Genomic DNA, 17872 nt, shown 5'->3' on the forward strand with positions numbered 1-17872 from the left:
GACTGTGTTCCTTCTAAAAATCTTTTAGATGGCATTAAATAATGTTTAACTATTCTTACAATGTTAACATACATACTTGCATTACAAGTGACCCAAAACTAAAAATTCTCTGAAACAGAGGGCTCCGGGAACTGGCAGTTCTCCCACCGCTAGTTCACAGCTTTGAATATTAAGGCCAGGTTGGCAGCAACTAGAAGTTAATATCCAACTAGTGGCCATAGCAAAGTTCTTAATGGACAGATACGTATTCACAATATGAAAACCACCATCACAACTGTCTTTGTTAACAGTATCATCTGGAAAACCAAGGATTGAGGCCAAGGTCAGGGTCAATTACAAATACTTTCTCCCCTATGTGAAATTACTTCAGAACAGGACTGAGCTCACTGACAAAATAATATAAATTTGCTTGCACTTCTGCTTCCCATCACTTGCATGTTCTGTAAACAGATTAAAGACTTGCCTTTCTAGGATTACTAATTCATCACCTTTCATGAATACTAAAAGTTCTTTTTCAAATATTACAAATGTCTCAGTAATGCAGTGGTAAGCTGCAACATTAAGATATGATTTACAGTCTCCAAATCTAATTCAGAAGAGTTTTAGCACCAAAAGAACAGTTTAAAAAAGTTTTATAAGATGACTCATGTATGATTTTGATAATTGATGAAGACAAAATATAATTAAAAAAGATAAGTCATTTGGTCCTGAACATCCTGACAATGACGCTTTCAAATATAACTAAAAAATATTCACTGTAAAGGTCCAAACAGATTTTATTTTCACACCTTACTACCCAAATTTTAGGTACAAGATAAAAGTTTTTCTAATGGGAAAAAAAATTTACTTTAAACTCAGTTTCACCAAATAGTATAATCTCTGGCAATGCTCAATGGCTCACGTTCATGAAGCAAAGCACATAATTGTCATACAGTCCTGCCTCCTCATTGATGGTTTTATTATTCAGTGACAGAGTAATTTAACAGTAATAAGGGGTAAACAATACTGCTCTAAAAATCTCATTCTCTAAAAAAAATCCTGTAGAATGTTTGACTCCAAGAACTTGTCATTAGTTCTTGGAGACAAACAAGAGTATTCCAGAAAAACTGGCTCAACAAAATATCTTCAGAGCTCTTGCACACAATGAATATATAATAAAATAACCACCTGCACGTCTATCCTATTCATGAACTATACATGCTCAACAAAGTCAAACAGTTAACAGCTGCAGCTGGTTTCCTGGGATTATTATTATTTAAAAAAAAAAAAAAAGACAAAACCCTAATAGAAACAAAATTTATTGTAAAACAAGGTGAAACAACAATGACTTTAGCTGAGTTCCTGCTCTGCAGTTCTATACAGAACATAATGCTCTCAGGAAAGCCAAAACAAAATGAAAGCATAACTATGCAGATGTTGCCTCATTAAAATCGCTTTCTCTTGATAATTTCTGGTTTCCAGCTGACAGGATGAGTTTCTTCAGTCTGGGGGGAAAAAAGGTAACAAAAAATAAAGACTGAAATTGTAGTAAAATTATTTTTAACTGTAAACTAAACTAGTTCATGGTTTAAAGATCAGTTACACATTATATACTATAAATTTCATAGGTACACTATATTCATAATACTGAACAGTTTATGTATTTGCTTTAGTTAGAATTTTACTTAAGAATGCTCAGTGGCTTCACATACTCGTTAACTTTGTTCCTCCTCCCTCTCCCACCATTGGAAGTCCTGGACGAATCTCGTTTTTGTGAATTTTTTGGGTGGGAGAACAAGATCATGAGAGGTCAATGACAGGTTTAGAAGAATGTTCTGGGGATCAGGGCACAGGACTGGGAGCCAGCAGAGTTGGGCTCTACTCAGTTCTGCCATTGATATGCTATGCGACCGTGGGCAAGTTCTTTAACCCCTGTGCCTCATTTCCCCCCAAGTGGGGAAAACAGCTACCTCCAAGAGATATGGAGGTGCTAATTCATTATTTGTGAAGCACTCTTAAAATCCTCAGATGGAGGGCACTATGTAATTGCAAAGTAACATTATATAACCCTATTCATATCTATTATTATTTATATTATAGTAGTGCCTAGTGGACCAGAAAGTCCAAAAATTATTATTAGAATCCATGTATTACACACACTTATTATATAGAGTGACTATACAGTAACTGATCCCATTCCCTGATGTACTCAGTTTTTAACAAAGTGTAGTATTTCGAAAATAAGCTGTCTACACTAGATTCCAATCTGCTTGCCTTATAACTATTCTATAGGAATCACATAAAGATTATTAATATACCCATTTTAAACTGCATCTTTGTCTTGAAGATTACAATGAGGCACACCACTACATTGGCCTCAATTTGCAATGCACACTCTTTTTGTAATGAGATATCCCACACTGCTTCACAAGGGGAATTCTGTATTTGAATAGATGGACCTCCTTTAGACAGGCTTGCTATACTACACTTAACAGGTAATCGCTAGTGCAGAAGCTAGCCACGGTCCACATATTATTAGACACCTTTCGGATATAAATGTTGCAACCTTAACCTGAATAAAACAGTTCTGCAGAAAACCTGACTGTTAATTTAATGCTTTATATTAATTTTGTCTTGAAACTGTGGACTTCAGGAAAATGCAATTAAGACACTTCAGCATACCGCAGTATCATCTTCTCTGTACACTTTTATGGTTTTATCAGCTTCAGCAGTGAGCAATCTGCTTTCCGACTGGTCAAACGCACAAGCAAATATTCCTGATTCACTGTCCAAAGAACCAGGCTGTACAGCTGCATGTACTCTCTGGAAATTATACCCAGTTCTCCAGTCCCAAAGATGCATAGTGCCATTATCAGCTGAAAAAGAGAAAAAACAGTATTTCAATCAATCTATTTCTGCCACCTTGTAAGAACAGCACTCTGAACTTCTGACTAATGCATGAGGAAATCCACTGGTTTGAACTGGTTAGCTAAAACACTCAATTAGAGTAGTTTATTGCACCTCAATAGGTCCCCCATTTCCTTTTGGTTTCCTTGTTCCCTTCCCGACGAAGAGGGAGGGATGCAACTCGCTCTGGAGTTCATCTAAGTTTTCCCTAGTCTGTCTGGGAACAGATAGATGGTGCTGGAATCTTGAACTCCAATTCCCCACTTGGTAGCATATGGCATTACAAATAGGCTGGTATTTCTATATTCAATTATGAATTAATTAGAAACACTACAGGATTTATGACCTTGCATAAGTTTAAAGTTTATAGAAGGTCTTTCAGATTAAACTAGAGCCAATATCACTGCCAGTAGCATCAGTTTAAGGGTAGTTTCATGGATCAGAGATCCACATTTGGAAAGACCCGTTATCAAAGCAATGTTTCAGTTATGATAAATGTGTCACCTAGTCAAACCAGAGCTTAATTTGACCACCAATGCCAGCAAGATATGGAATCCAGAAAAGACTCTTCCTGAAATGTCTAAAGAAAGACTTTAAACATTAATGTATCTTATTTCAGCATCAGTTTCTTTGAAGTTGTGGCAGATCGTGTACTGATTTTCAAGAAAACTTGTTTTTGTAAGGTCCCAGTTTTTTAAAGAAGTCTTTACAATTTAGTTCTTACTAGAACAGCAATTTTGATCTGTGGAAAGAAACTAGTTTCTCCATAAGCTTCAGCTATTTCAAAGGGGCTGCCTGCAGAATAAGAGCAGCCCAGTTTTGTACTAAAATCAGTACAAATGCTCCTACAAGATCCTTGCAGAATTTATCCTTCAAAATTATCTAGAATTAAATAAAAAAGAACCCATTTTTAAAAGCTTTTACCCACACAATTTGCATAAATCCTTAAGGCTATGAACTGTTATTTATGGTGACAAATACAGATTTAATTTATATTTAAAAAGAAAGCCCACTTATTTATATTTAAAAACAAACAATCAGAATAAACTGACCGCCCCCCATGCTTAATACTACACTAAATGTGACGATAATATTTAGGTGTTTAAATATTATGATTCTCCTCCGAAAAGTGACTTCTCTCAATGACTTCCAGAGCAAACATGCTCCGTTTACAAATAAAAAAAATGTTTATCAGTAACAGTCTGTCTACAAACTCATCCTTAAAGGAAGGAAAGCTGCATTTTCTGGCTCAGGCATGATTCTGTGAACTAAATTCTACTCTTGGTTACAAGCGTACAACAGGTTTGCCCAAGTGAAACCAAAGGCAGAATTTGCCCCTGCAATTGTAACTTAGTTAATAATTCTGTGAGTAGTGCATAAACTAGAATAGAATCTCAGTTCACTCTCCCATAGCTGTGCTGGTTCTTCAGTGCTAGCAGGAGCAGAAAGAAGTGAAAAGAAAGTTGGTCTTGTAGTTAAGGCACTGAACTGGGACTCTGCAGATCTGAATTTAATTCCTACTTTGCTTCTGGCTCCCTATGTGATCCTGGGCAAGATGACAATCAGTTCTCTGTCTGCAAACAGGAGATAATACTTCCCTTAGCCCACCCTTTGCCTGTCTCATCTATTTAGACTGTTAGCTGTCTAAAGTCATACACTACCCTCTCACTATGTTTGTACTGTACCTTGCAGAATGCGGCCCTGAGTTCACACACACACACACACACAAACGTATAGCTTTGATAGTATGTATTTTCATCAAAATTATTTACACTACAGTACTTGATTAAACCTTGTTATTGGGGGAAAAAAAGTCACCAAAAACTTGAGCTAATCAATGTTCTAATAAATTAACTAGTAACAGATTTAGTTAGGAAGTATTCAGCATTTAATTAAATAATATACACCATTTGTAAAATTTCCAAAAAAAAAGGTATATGGATTCAATGTATGGAGAAACAAATAGTGGAATTTGAATACAGCAATGTGGTTACTTTCTTCAGTTTAAAATATATGCATACATCTATATATTGAGTAAGACAGACTTTGATACATGAGGCTGAGCCAAGTAGATTGTAGTGTATTCGTTAAGGGGTAAATACTGTCTATCCAACTTTCATTATCACCATGATATCAAAGATATGCAAAGGGCTTTCAGGAAACAGAACCAATGCTCTTCTGCTGCACATGAAGTGAGGGGTTAGGATCTGGTGGGCTTCACAGGGATGCATGTGTGTTTGCAGACCTCTGCTCCATGTGCACTACCATGCATCAAGTGGGTAGGAGTGAGGCAGAAGTAGGCCAGGGAGATCTACTGCTATATAGATTTGCTCAATCCAACCCACACCTATAGGCAACATGTTAAAAAGGCAATGGCTGCTTCAGGCTCAAGAGTACAGTAAGGTCCACAGAGTGACTCTGCAGCCACTCCACAGCAGCAAGTGGAGAGTGAGAGAGAGGACAGGGACTCCTCTTCTTGCTCTCCGGGGGCTACTTAGCCCACCTACTTAAGCTGCATCTTTGGCTAATGATTTAGGCTTAAATGCATACACATAGGAAAAAATCAAGATGTTTAAATTTACCTCCTGATACCAACACTCCATCGGAATTCACAGCCAATGTATTGATAATAGCATTATGACCAGAAAGGTTTTGAATGAAGTTTCCATCTGGGAATTTCCACTGTTTAATGTTATCTGGAGAACCGGATGCAAATGTATAACTGGAATAAGATTAGCACAGTAAAGGAAAGTTAAAAAATTATTACATCATATCATTTTATTAATAACTCATTTCAGTGTGGCACATCACTCCTAAAGCTACATGGCAGATGCTGAATGTTATTTCCAAAATTACTTTATCACTAAATTACCATGTTTCCAAAATAGCCAATTTATAAAAACAACCTTTTATATTTATATAAAATTACTTTCTTATAATGCAAATGTTATGTAATTCTGCTATGTTTCATTACATTTGTTTTTCATTTTATTAATTGGATTACATAACCACACAATCTTATGGAAGGTATTGTTTTCAGGTATGCATTAATGGTGTAATGAAGATAATAAAAGTTTTAAAGAAATAGTAATTCTCAATAAGAACACATGAACATTAGCTTTTACAGTGTCCCAAATTTAAACTGGCTTGCATTTTTATTTTGGCAATACTCATGCACAGAAGCACCATCAGAAAAGGTAACAGACACAGCATTTTCAAAAGATATCACACATTACTGGATAAGAGCACTTTTGCAGATTTCCTTGTTGAGAATATTAAAGACCAAGAAAAACTGCCAAGATGGTCATTCTAAATCTATGCAACAGTGTGTAAGGCACCTCTACAGAGAAACAGTTAACTTCCAAAAGCTAATTTGTATGAATAGCTGACTCACCCTTAAATAACTTAAATTCCCCCATTTCAAATGAGTCTTCACATATTTGATCTGGGCAGCAAAGTTTAAAAGCATCTTAGAATATTTTTAATCAGGCATCCTCAAAACAGTTCACTGACTTTTTACAGAAATCGTCACACCAGAACAGGGGTTACTGGTCAATTAATCCAGATAAAGGATAGGATAGATTCAGTAAATTTAGAGTTTGTGAAAGGTGCGCAACTGACAAGGCCTTGTGATGGAAGTTTTCTATCCCACAAGACACAAACAAACATAAGCTCTCTAGGTGTGAGAGGGTAGTTCAGTCTCTGTGTTCAACACATCTTTAGTTTCTCTGCTCAGACTGCTAATAATGGTAACAGAGAGGTGGCTCTGTAAAATGTTCAGTACCGGAGCTGAACTGGAACCAATTCACTTCACACAGATTCTGAAGTTTTGTAATCAAAGTTTTGTAATCAGGAGACTGAAATTAAAAGGAATCAGATGCAGCCATATCATAATCATGTGTCATTCTTTTCTAGATCATTAATAGGGTAGGTATCCTAGGAATCTTTATTGGAATTATGCTTCAATTCATAAGCCACTTCTAACTGAGGGAGATTGGGAAGAAATTTTCTAATGGGCAGATTATTCCATCACTACCTACTACAGGGCTTTTTTTGCACCTGCCTTAGAAGCATCTGATACTGGCAAATGCAGAGACAGGATACTAAACCTTACAGCCCATCACCATGGTATTAACTACTCTCAACTCAGGGCTTGCATACCAAAGAAAATTTGTAAAACCTTCCCATTTTCTTCTAAGAAAGATTCAGCTCCATCAATATTGGGAGTCCTAATGCCACTGGTTGTAAGTACAGTGTCATCTAACGCTGGTGCTTAAGAATTTACACTAGAGCTCCACAACAATGCTAACCCCAGTGGAGTTGAACCGGTGCTGTTAACAACTGCTTCTCAGATACCTTAATTGCAATGGTTTCCTGTTGAGTACATATTTTTGAACTCTATTTGCTAGGCTGAGTAGTACATATAAAACTAATGTTCTACAAGGTATCTAATGTTAGCTTGCTTCTCCTGTCACATGTTACAAACTGTGAAGGGCTAAAGGACAAGGAAAACTTACTGTCTTGGATGCAATACAACTGCTCTTACAGATTTCTTGTGATTTGTCAAAGTGACACGAGTTTTTCCTGCCACTAAGTCCCACAGTCGTATTGTGGTATCATGGCTTCCTGTGATTTAAAAAGACAAAAATGGTATATACACTATAAACACTACCAACTTTTGTTTGGAAAACCAAATCAGATATACAGAAGTTGCTAATAAATTAAAACAAGACCTTTCATCCTAAAAGTGCTTGAAAAACATACTCACTAGAAACAGTGATCTTTAGTAACTACTGATATACAAACACCTCTGAAGTAGACTGTTAAAAGCCAATATGTTTTACAGCAACATTATAAATGTTTAAGAGAAGGAATGAAGATTATTTTATCTAGTTTGAAACTAAAAGGAATGCAAGTTGTCATCATGCAACTAAGTTGAATTTTTACCATATATGGCTTTTGATATACTGGGGTTGACGCCATCATTTTTACACTTAACTGTACAATCTGAAATTCTTCCCTTTAATTTTTTTGTATTTCCTCTTATTATTTACACTTACACTGACTATTCCCCTTGCGTGATTTCATGGACATGAAAAGAACCACTCAAACATCATTTTACATATTAAATGAAAAAAAAGTTAAGAATATTTAAGCACAAGAAGAGTCCGGAAATGCATAAAGTAAAGTTTTCATTGAATAATACATACTACATATAATTAGGCACATTACTAGTTGGCCAACTAATAATTGGAAATACTGTATATGTGCAGTGTTACTATCAGAACCTTTACTTCTGCATTACCTGACTTGTACTTAAACACATAACCTTATTTTTCCATTAATGTTGCAGTTCTTTTGTATTATTTGTATTACATTAGCTTCAAACAGACCAGAGCACAGCACAAACATCGCAATATATGGTCCTTGTTTGCCTCCAACAGCTTACAAATTGATTTAACAGAAGACACAGCAAATGGGAAAAACAAATATGATGAACTGGTATTAATCAATGAAGGTAACAGTGATATGAACGTGTGCTTATACAGACTAGTTATATGCACAGTTAGCTGGTTTTGAGTAATTCAATTTGGGAAACAACATATACCATACCTGTAATAATCTGTGGTTCCGCAGCTTGACACTTCACTGTTGCTACTGCATTTGTGTGTCCCGCTAATGTATGCACGCTGGCTTTTGTCCTCACATCCCAAATCTATGAGAGCACAGTAAATTCAATTAGTCAAGAAAACGTATATTCATCATTTTTTAGGTCCTATCATTGATTGCATGGATTACATGTCACAATCCTGACGAATGAAACTACCATACTTTTGACTTATAAATTCATCACAGAACTGTGCAAGCTGGAGAAAAAACATGGAAAAGCTGCCATTCAATGTATTCTAAGGAATCAGGACAACTTTATTTAAAGCCAGTCACCATAAAGCTGTACTACTCTCTCAGGCCAAGAAACTTTAATGACTAAAGGTTCTTAACTGTCTAAATGATCTTTCTTAGTGGCCTCAGGTGTAAGTAATATATAAGAATCCACTAGCCCTCTATACACTGTTGAGCACAATTCAAGGCTTCAATTTTAATCTATAAAGACCAACATGGTTTGGATCCTGATTACCAAAAGAATCCCTCTCTCCATGAGCCTTTGCAGGACTTGAAATTAGCAGAGGAGCTCAAGAGTTAAAAGTTCCTAGATTTAAATGTCTGGAAACTGGAGGCAGAGTGGTCTTGGTGGAGAGCTCTCAATACTGGAATTTTTGCTCATTCATTGGACTGTCAGAGCCCAAGTGTGTTGACCTTCAACATGCGGTTTTCACTCAGGCAGGGACTTAATGCAATAAGTGAAGGTACAAAAGGTATGGCATTTTTGGTAAAAGAGTTCATGTAGATAATACAAGTTGCCTATTTATGTTTTAATTTTTCTATGCTTACAGGTTTTTTAATTATAAAAGTGGACATGTAACAAAGTTAAATCTCACTGTTCTACTTACTCGTGCAGTTGAATCTCTGCTACATGTTACCAGCACATCTATTGTCGGGTGCAAGTCCAAACCGTAGACTGCACTTAGGTGACCATGGTAATGCCTAATAACCTAGATGGATAAATAGACTTTAGTTAACTGGATAGTTAAAAGGGCAATCTTTCATTCATTGTGCCTTGACCAAAGATGTCTAAACTTACCTTATTATATTCGAGATCCCAGCACTTCACCTGTTTATCTTCTCCACAAGAGAAGAGGTATGGACTTCTTCCACTTACTATCACCCCTCGTACAGTACTAATGTGCCCCGTCAAAGACAATTTTAATTTGCCACTAGCAAGGTCCCAGATCTGTATTGATAGATATAAATATTTGTAAGTTAGCCAGATATCAAAGCATTATATAGTTATACCCTAGGCAAATCTATCATGCATAATTAAGGTTTAAGAACTAAATTACCATATAGACTTTTATCTCATTGGCATCATAGGATCTAGAGCGGTGATACCCAGACTGAGGCTCATGAGCCACAAGAGGCTCTTTAATGCGTCTCCTATGGCTCTTTGCCGCATACAATATTAAAAGACTGTGTAATTTAATTCTTCTTCTTCGTATATGTGCAACATGCCTCAGCTGGCACATGACCAAGATTCATCATCGAATTTGGTCCACTGGTTGGATCATTGGCTTCCCTGGCCCAGTCGGGTACTGACAGGGAACGCGACATGAACACTTAAGCAACCAATTACGATACTTTTACTGTTATTAACCAATTGTAGTTGATAAAATAATATTTGGTCAGTATTTTGCTGAGAATAATTATAAATAATTTATATACACACATTTATATATATATAAAAATGAAACGATGAATTCACATACAGTGGCTCTTTTGGGTAATGTTGATCGCTAATTTGCCTCCTGAATCACTGAGCTCTGAGTATCAATGGTCTAGAGGTTTCAACATTAATGCTAATCCTAACTTTTAAAATCAGATCTCACACAGAAAGTAATCCTCCAGAAGATAAGTGGCCGGATAATGAAAGAAAATGTGTTTTATAGCTGACTGTTCTGTGCATGCCAGTCAAGAAACCATTTCGAACAGCTGAAAACATTTAAGAAGCAAGTGAAAAAGTAAAGTTAAACTGGGACCAATCCTTCCCTCCATTCCTTACCTTTATAGTTCTGTCAGCAGAGCCAGTAACAAACCACTGATTTCCTGGTTCAACTGCAATACATCTCACCCAGCCCAGGTGTCCACTGATAACCTTTAGAAATAGTAATAAAAGCCTTCTGAATCAAAATAAATGAACATTTGTTGACATAATTATTGTTAACTCTACTTCTGAATTTCCATCAGTATTAGCCCAAGAAATATAATGTTTCACAATAAAATTGGAGATCTAAAATTCGATTTGGAAAATAAAGTTAAATATTGACTGAAATAGAAGCAACATTTTCAGAAGAAGAAGAATGGACACTTAGGTGTCAAAATATGAGAAACTGGATAACACAGGGGATTTGTAGTGGGAAAGAAACCTTCACCTATAGGTCACTGATTCAAATCCGTATCAGGTCAGAAATGATTGTAGATCACCTTTTAGATTCCTCTGGCAAGGACCATGCCTTGGCTGCCTCTCTTCTATATTCCCATACAGTTGTACATGAACTGCCAGTATTCATTCAACAACATTTACAGAAAGATGTTACCATCAGCTGACTGACCATCATAGCTGGGAAGTAAATATGGCAATTTCAGTCCAGTTCTCCCCAGATAGGTATGTCCACATTAAAAAAAATACAATCCATAACCAGCAACCTTGTTGGGTTGATGCACCAATTAATGAGTTGATAAACTGAGAATGAATTACCATTCCATTTGTGATGGGGTGTATCCACCCCACACAGGTGTAGAAGGGATTAACTGTGCTCTGCCCTAGAGTGAAAGTGAGTCCTTTAAGGGGCCTATAGAGGCTACAAGGGAAACAGCCAATGGGAGAGAAGCTGCAAGGAGTAGCCAATCGAGGGTCCAATGGGCTCACATAAAAGGATCTGTAAGGACAGCCAGTCAGTGGGCAGCTGGGAGCTCAAGGAGAGGTGACAGTAGGCAGAGAGAGCTGGAGTACACAGTGGCACAGCAGGCTACTGTGGGGACACCGACCCTGAATGAAGGGGGCATTGAAGGGCAAATAAAGGAGCTTCAGGAGAAACTGGCAACTGCTGAGAAGGCCTTGCAAACAGCCGAAGGAGACTTAGTGTCCCAAAGCTAACGGCTCAAGTATGTTATGGAGGACCAGAAAAATGTGTGCCTCCAGTTGAGAGAAATAGAAAAAGTGAAGGATGATCTGCAGGCACAAGTTAGGTAGCTACAGGGCCAGAGGTACCCATACCCCACCCCGAGGGCTGCAGGCTTTAGAGGAAGGGTGTGTGATGGGGTGTCCACCCCACGCAGGTGTGGAAGGGATTAACCATACCCTACCCTAGAGAGGAGAAGTGGAGGTGAGTCTTCCAAGCAGCCTAGGGAGGCTGCAAGGGAAACAGACAATGGGAGAGAGGCTGCAAGGAGCAGCCAAATCAGGGCCCAGCAGGCTTACATAAAAGGAGCTGCAGGGACAGTCAGAAGTGAGGACTGTCCCCCTAGCAGGCTGAGAGAGCTGGAGTACTGCTGGCAGGGAACAGGGGAGCAAGAAGGAGCTCCTGGCTGGCTGCTGAGACTGGACAGTTGAAGGCCCCAAGGTGAGTCTGAAGCAGATATCAAGGCCATGGGGAAGTGACCTAGGGAATTGTAGCAGGACAGAGAGAAGGTAAAGAAGCAGCCTCCTGTTGCACTATCTACAGGGTCCCTGGGTTGGGACTTGGAGTAGTGAGAGGGCCTGGGTCCACCCCGTTAGCCACTGGGGTAGTGGCGGACTATGGACAGTGATACCCATCCCCAACCACCAATACCACCCATGGCCGGAGGGCCAACTCATGAAGAAGATGCTGCGGTTCCTGGAGTGACGTCGGTCTGCAAGTGGAGACGATAGCAGGAGCGGTATCACCAGAAGAGGGCGCACCCACTGGCGGAGCTAATCCCTAGGACAGCTAGCAAGAGAGCATAGCAAATAGACTGTGATACACCCTCCCTAAAGTTGGCTCTTTCAGTTGTCGGGTGAGACAAAATGACATTACCCTTGCCCAGGTGCTACCTGTTCTATAAATAGCAGGAACTTCAGTTTCCAGGGTAATCAATCAAGGACCTTACAGTAGCATTAAAAATCAGTTTAAAAAAAAATTCCAGTAAAATTACAGGCTATATGAACATGAAGGAAAAAAATAACTGAAAGGCTATATTTATTTGCATTTCCATAACCATAGCTTTAGGCCATGTCTTCTAAAGAAAACATTTTTCATTGAATTATGTGATGGTTTCTTGCAGATGTTACTCATATATAGCTATAGAACACATATTATATAATAGACAGGACTTGACCACTGGTCTCTGGTCCACTAAGGCCCGATGGTTCAAAGTGGCCTTAAAACAGCTGGAGACCACCAGTCGCCAATTCCTCTTGCATAGGAAAAACTTTCCACCAGTGGAAAGCTGGTGGAGGTGGCTCTGCTGCCTCCTAAACAAGCCACTTTCCCCCACCCCCCGCCCAGCATAAGGGGAGACTGTGGGCATGTCAGAGGCATTCTGTGAATAGGCATGAGAGGAAGTATGGTGAAGTGGAGCTTCACTAAACCTCATCCTCCTGTTGCTCTATTTTCTGGGCAGCGCTGGATCTGGAAGCCACATTCTATTTTCTGTGGCTATCACTCTCCATTATATAAGAGTGCAGCTCAGGGTAGTGGAGAATCAGGGCCAGAGTGCTAAAACAAACTGAACCCAATCAAGGCTCCCCTGTACACATGGGTTCACTGCACCTGGTGACCCAGCCTTGCTCCCTTTTGGGGTTTTAACAGCTAGTGCTGGGCCATAACTGAGCAGGAGCTGCAGGCAGACTATGGTACTGAGCCTTCCACCATGTCATCTTCAGTTATATACAGGAATTCTCTCTAAAGTCCTGTTTTCCTTATTAGACTGTCCCCACCACTATTCACTTGTTTCCTTTTTGACACTGTTGCACCAAAAATAAAATTTGCCTTTTAATTTTTATAATTTAATTGCTGCAGAGCTATAATCTTACATCATACTCTTACACATTCCTTTGTGCTCAACGGTTTTTCAAAAAGACTTTTCTTTAGATTAACCATAGGTTTCATAGATAATAAATCTTCAGTAAATATTTACAGAATATCAAGTGTACATAAAAAGGCACTATACACAAGATGAACTGTGCTAACAAGATAAGATAGTCCTCTGGTAACTCAGCATTAGTGAGATTTTCCAGTCTCTCACAATTAAGTCTGATCTTCCTTCAGTAACCAGACCATTTCTCTGAGCACGGTTGAAAGCTTCTTGAATTTCATATTATGTAAACTTTTCCTTCAAGTAATATCTAAAGGGACGATTTCATTGTTTTCAGTTTGTTTTTTCTACCATATACCTTTAGAATTTTTCCCTTCATGCTTATTTTCCCATATACTCATTTAACAAGGTATTCAGATACCAATTAGTATTTCTCAATTATCACCAAGGTATCATGTGAGAGAATAAAATTAAGGCAACAATTAACATTAATGCAACATTTAGATTGAGCTCAAGCACATACAAGTCAAGCAGTTCTAAATGAAGTGATAATTCAATAGTGTTCAGACAGTATTCATGTTAGGTAAAACTGGTCAGATTTATTGAAAAATTCTCCAATAGTGTTTGTATTTAAAAATTATATTAATGCTTTTATTTCATTATGATCTGTTAACACTGTTAGAGCAGCAATTGCAGGGTTGCCTATTTGAAATCTCGTCAATTTTAAAAAATAAGTTAAAGTAGTTTCAGGTTGTGACATATGACCAGAAAGGGTTAAACATCCTGCAGAATAAATTACTCAAATTCAACACTTAAAGATATATGGGGAGATAATGTTTCTGTTTTTGTGTATTTACATATATATATATATATATATATGGGTAATGGTCAACAATGTAATCAACAGTCCCTGTCTATGCTGTATTATGGTAATTCAGATATCAAAAGAACATCCTAGCATTTAAATGAATTGTAAACATGGGATATCACTGTATTCATCTCTCTTTGAAATGTATAGCAAATCACCTGTGAATGGTGGAGGAACAGGCAATTGCCTTATGTTAATTTGTATAACTAAGTTCCGCTGATGAACCTACTTCAAAGTCGCCCTAATTACATATTGTTCCCTGAGAGACTCCGCCATGTCAAAGAAGGCTTGAAATTGTATAAAAGATTCTTGGGTCCCAATCCCTTTTATCTCAGATCTGCTTAAACTCCATCAGGGGAAGTTTGAGTCGCAAGATTGAGGTCCCAGTTGAGCTGGAAACACCCTGAATATGATATTGGACATTGGACTATAACCTACGGACTAAATTTTAAAAGAACTCTTTGCAACTACAAAGCTCACCATCTTTGCTATAGCAAGGAGTCCTTGTGGCACCTGAGAGATTAACAAATTTATTTGGGCATAAGCTTTTGTGGGTTCTAGCCCACGAAAGCTTATGCCCAAATAAATTTGTTAGTCTCTCAGGTGCCACAAGGAGTCCTCATTGTTTTTGCTGATACAGACTAACACAGCTACCACTCTGAAACCCATCTCTGCTATGTATCTGAACCTCAAGAATTGAACTCATGTCTGTATGTATACTGATCTTTTAACCTATACTCGCTCTTTTCTAATAAATTTTAGTTTAGTTAATAAGAATTGGCTATAAGCATGTATTTGGGTAAGATCTGGAATATTCATTAATCTGGGAGGTAATGTGTCTAATCCTTTGGGATTGGTAGAACCTTTTATTTTATATGGTGAATAAGATTTTCATTAATCTTAGTCATATTTGACTTGGGTAACTAGGTGGAGGCCTGAAGCTGGGTTACTTTAAGGGAAGTGTGGTTTGGACTTCTGAGTGACCATAAGGTATAACAGAAGCTGTTTAGTACTGACTTGGTAAATATAAGTATTAAAATAGCCAACAGCTATGGGGTTGTCTGCCCCATTCTTTGCAGTTCACCCTAATTGAGAGATCTTGGCTGGCTCCCCTGGGAATCCGGTCACACAGGTATTACATCTGTCCAGGAGTCACTCTAAGTTTCTCTCTCTCTCTCTTTTCTTTCACTCACTGTTAAAGTGAAAGACCCACAAAAACAAGAGGGGAAAATGAGTAATTATAAACAATATGCTGCCAAATGTACATAGTAAACAAAATGGAAAAAACCCTCAAATAGTTTATTCTAATTTCTCTTTTCAGGTGATACCTAGAATAGGGAGGAGGTACACTCACATTTCAGACAGAGGCTTGATTTTTAAATTGACTAATTCCTTTTTGGGGTAAGATAAGTAAAATTTTAAAATATGGACTTGAGTAGATCTATAGAAAATTTAATACTCCTTTTTATTTTGTTGCACGCTTCCAACTTACTCTGTACAGTTTCCATGGTGGATGCCATTGAGGTTTGGGCATTGTTGGAGCTTTCTTTGCAATCAACGCAGAATTTTTGTTCCCACCTGCTTCCATCAGAGCCTTAAATTGAACAGAAGGTTATGATTACATTCTATGACAAACACTCTCCACTCAACTCTGGAGTTTCTTGCACCCCTTTCAAAGCCTTGAGGATGCTCTCTCCTCTCAAGGCCTCACATTTTGGTCAGCCTCTTTCCATCAAAATGACTGCATAGGACTACTGCATGGAGCTAACTGCAGAATCTGAACCCAACTAGGTAAAAGATTACATCATCAATATTAGAAGTGTTATGTATTATAAGAATCTCACCATGGACAAACCAGGAGGCTGTGCACGCTCCGGAATCCCGGCATGTCTGTAAATATCACCCACACCAGCAGCAGTACGATTTGCCTCTAACCTGGATAGAGAAAAAAGTTCTGAACAATGAATAGGAAGCACTTTAAAATAGTGAGGGAAGACTGAAAAAATTGGGTTTGTTTAGTCTGGAGAAGAGAAGACTGAGAGGGGACATAACAGTTTTCAAGTACATAAAAGGTTTTTACAAGGAGGAAGGAGAAAAATGTTCTTCTTAACGTCTGAGGATAGGACAAGAAGCAATGAGCTTAAATTGCAACAAGGGCGGTTTAGTTTGGACACTAGGAAAAACTTCCTAACTGTAAGGGTGGTTAAACACTGGAATAAATTGCCTAGGGAGGTTGTGGAATCTCCATCATTGGGGATTTTTAAGAGCAGGTTGGACAAACACCTGAAAGGGATGGTCTAGATAATACTTAGTCTTGCCTTGAGTGCAGGGGACTGGACTAGATGACCTCTCAAGGTCCCTTCCAGTTCTATGATTCTAGTCTATTCTAATATGCCTTACTCAAAAGTTAAATTAAAATCTGTAAAGCATTCAAAATATTTGTATTGAAGAATCTTCTTTTCTTTGCAGATCTCTGCTCAGCTTGGGCTCGCCATACATCTAACATCTGGTCTGAGGTCAGCTGAGAGAATTACAATGTGGATTCTTACAAACTGGTGATGAGAAGAGGAACAACTACAGCATAAGGGGTTTTGCAAGCACACAGGCAGGAGTGGAAGCTGTATAAAGAGGCCCCAAACATTATTTTGCACAAGGCCAGCACTGTTTTCCCCCCAATACCAATGCTGACAGAGTAATCTGACACCAGGAGGCACTACTGTAATAAACATTAGCCATTATCTCCTAAGTTCCAGTTTGAGAGATTTCATTCCATGCCAGAGAACAAGAGATCCAAAATAATTTCCCCAGCTCTAGCTATCTGGTGCTATAGTTCATAGTGCAGCCGCCAGCCAGCCAATTTTCTTATTTAGTGTCAGTAATGAAATTAAGGTAAATGATCACTTGGAATCTACTACATTAAAAAAAAATTTTTTTTTAAAAGGGAAATGTGATGGAAAAGCAAAAAAATTGTCAGGAAGACTCTAAGGCCAGTGTAGAACCTAAAACAACTTAAAAACAAAAACGTGCTCTTTCCTCTGGTACTGTGTAGGGAAAAAACTACAAACTAACAGCCAAAACTGGTGATATACATAGTGCTGTCAAACATAAAGTAAACAGAATGAATTAACAGGGAAATTCCACACACCCCTCCACCCACCCTTTCTGTTGTATTAATCTCAGGTATTACTTTTGTAGGCCTTGCTAGAGCTCTAGGCAGTGTGAACCAAATGCTGTGAACTAGAGTAGGCCTGGCCTTGGCAAAATAACAACACACTAGATATTGGCTAACCAAGTAAGCACATTCCTGACTGGAGAGGATGGTACAAGAACACCCAGAGTTCTCAAGTAGCTACATAAACACATTCTTAAGAGATGGTACAGGAACACACTGATCGCTCGTAAGATAAGGATGGGATAACAGGATAATGGAGAAGGATGTTTAATTCG

At 38.2% G+C, this 17872-nt stretch overlaps 1 protein-coding gene across 1 annotated transcript in view; it reads right to left on the reverse strand.

Annotated features, from left to right (window-relative positions):
* Nucleotides 1-1279: 1279 nt before the first annotated feature.
* Nucleotides 1280-17872, reverse strand: part of PLRG1 (pleiotropic regulator 1) — a 38226-nt gene continuing 21633 nt past the window's right edge. The window contains exons 6-15 of the mRNA XM_024198242.1: nucleotides 16270-16360; nucleotides 15918-16019; nucleotides 10562-10654; nucleotides 9587-9736; nucleotides 9396-9497; nucleotides 8500-8602; nucleotides 7404-7512; nucleotides 5469-5608; nucleotides 2662-2855; nucleotides 1280-1484 (exon numbers count right to left, since the gene is read on the reverse strand). Of these exons, the coding sequence (XP_024054010.1) occupies nucleotides 1425-1484; nucleotides 2662-2855; nucleotides 5469-5608; nucleotides 7404-7512; nucleotides 8500-8602; nucleotides 9396-9497; nucleotides 9587-9736; nucleotides 10562-10654; nucleotides 15918-16019; nucleotides 16270-16360 (1144 nt within the window). The 3' untranslated portion in view covers nucleotides 1280-1424. The remainder of the gene's footprint in view (nucleotides 1485-2661; nucleotides 2856-5468; nucleotides 5609-7403; nucleotides 7513-8499; nucleotides 8603-9395; nucleotides 9498-9586; nucleotides 9737-10561; nucleotides 10655-15917; nucleotides 16020-16269; nucleotides 16361-17872) is intronic.

The sequence above is a fragment of the Terrapene carolina genome, unplaced genomic scaffold, assembly GCF_002925995.2.
Source record: "Terrapene carolina triunguis isolate 2854851 unplaced genomic scaffold, T_m_triunguis-2.0 Scaffold66, whole genome shotgun sequence".
NCBI classification, from domain to species: Eukaryota; Metazoa; Chordata; order Testudines; family Emydidae; genus Terrapene; species Terrapene triunguis.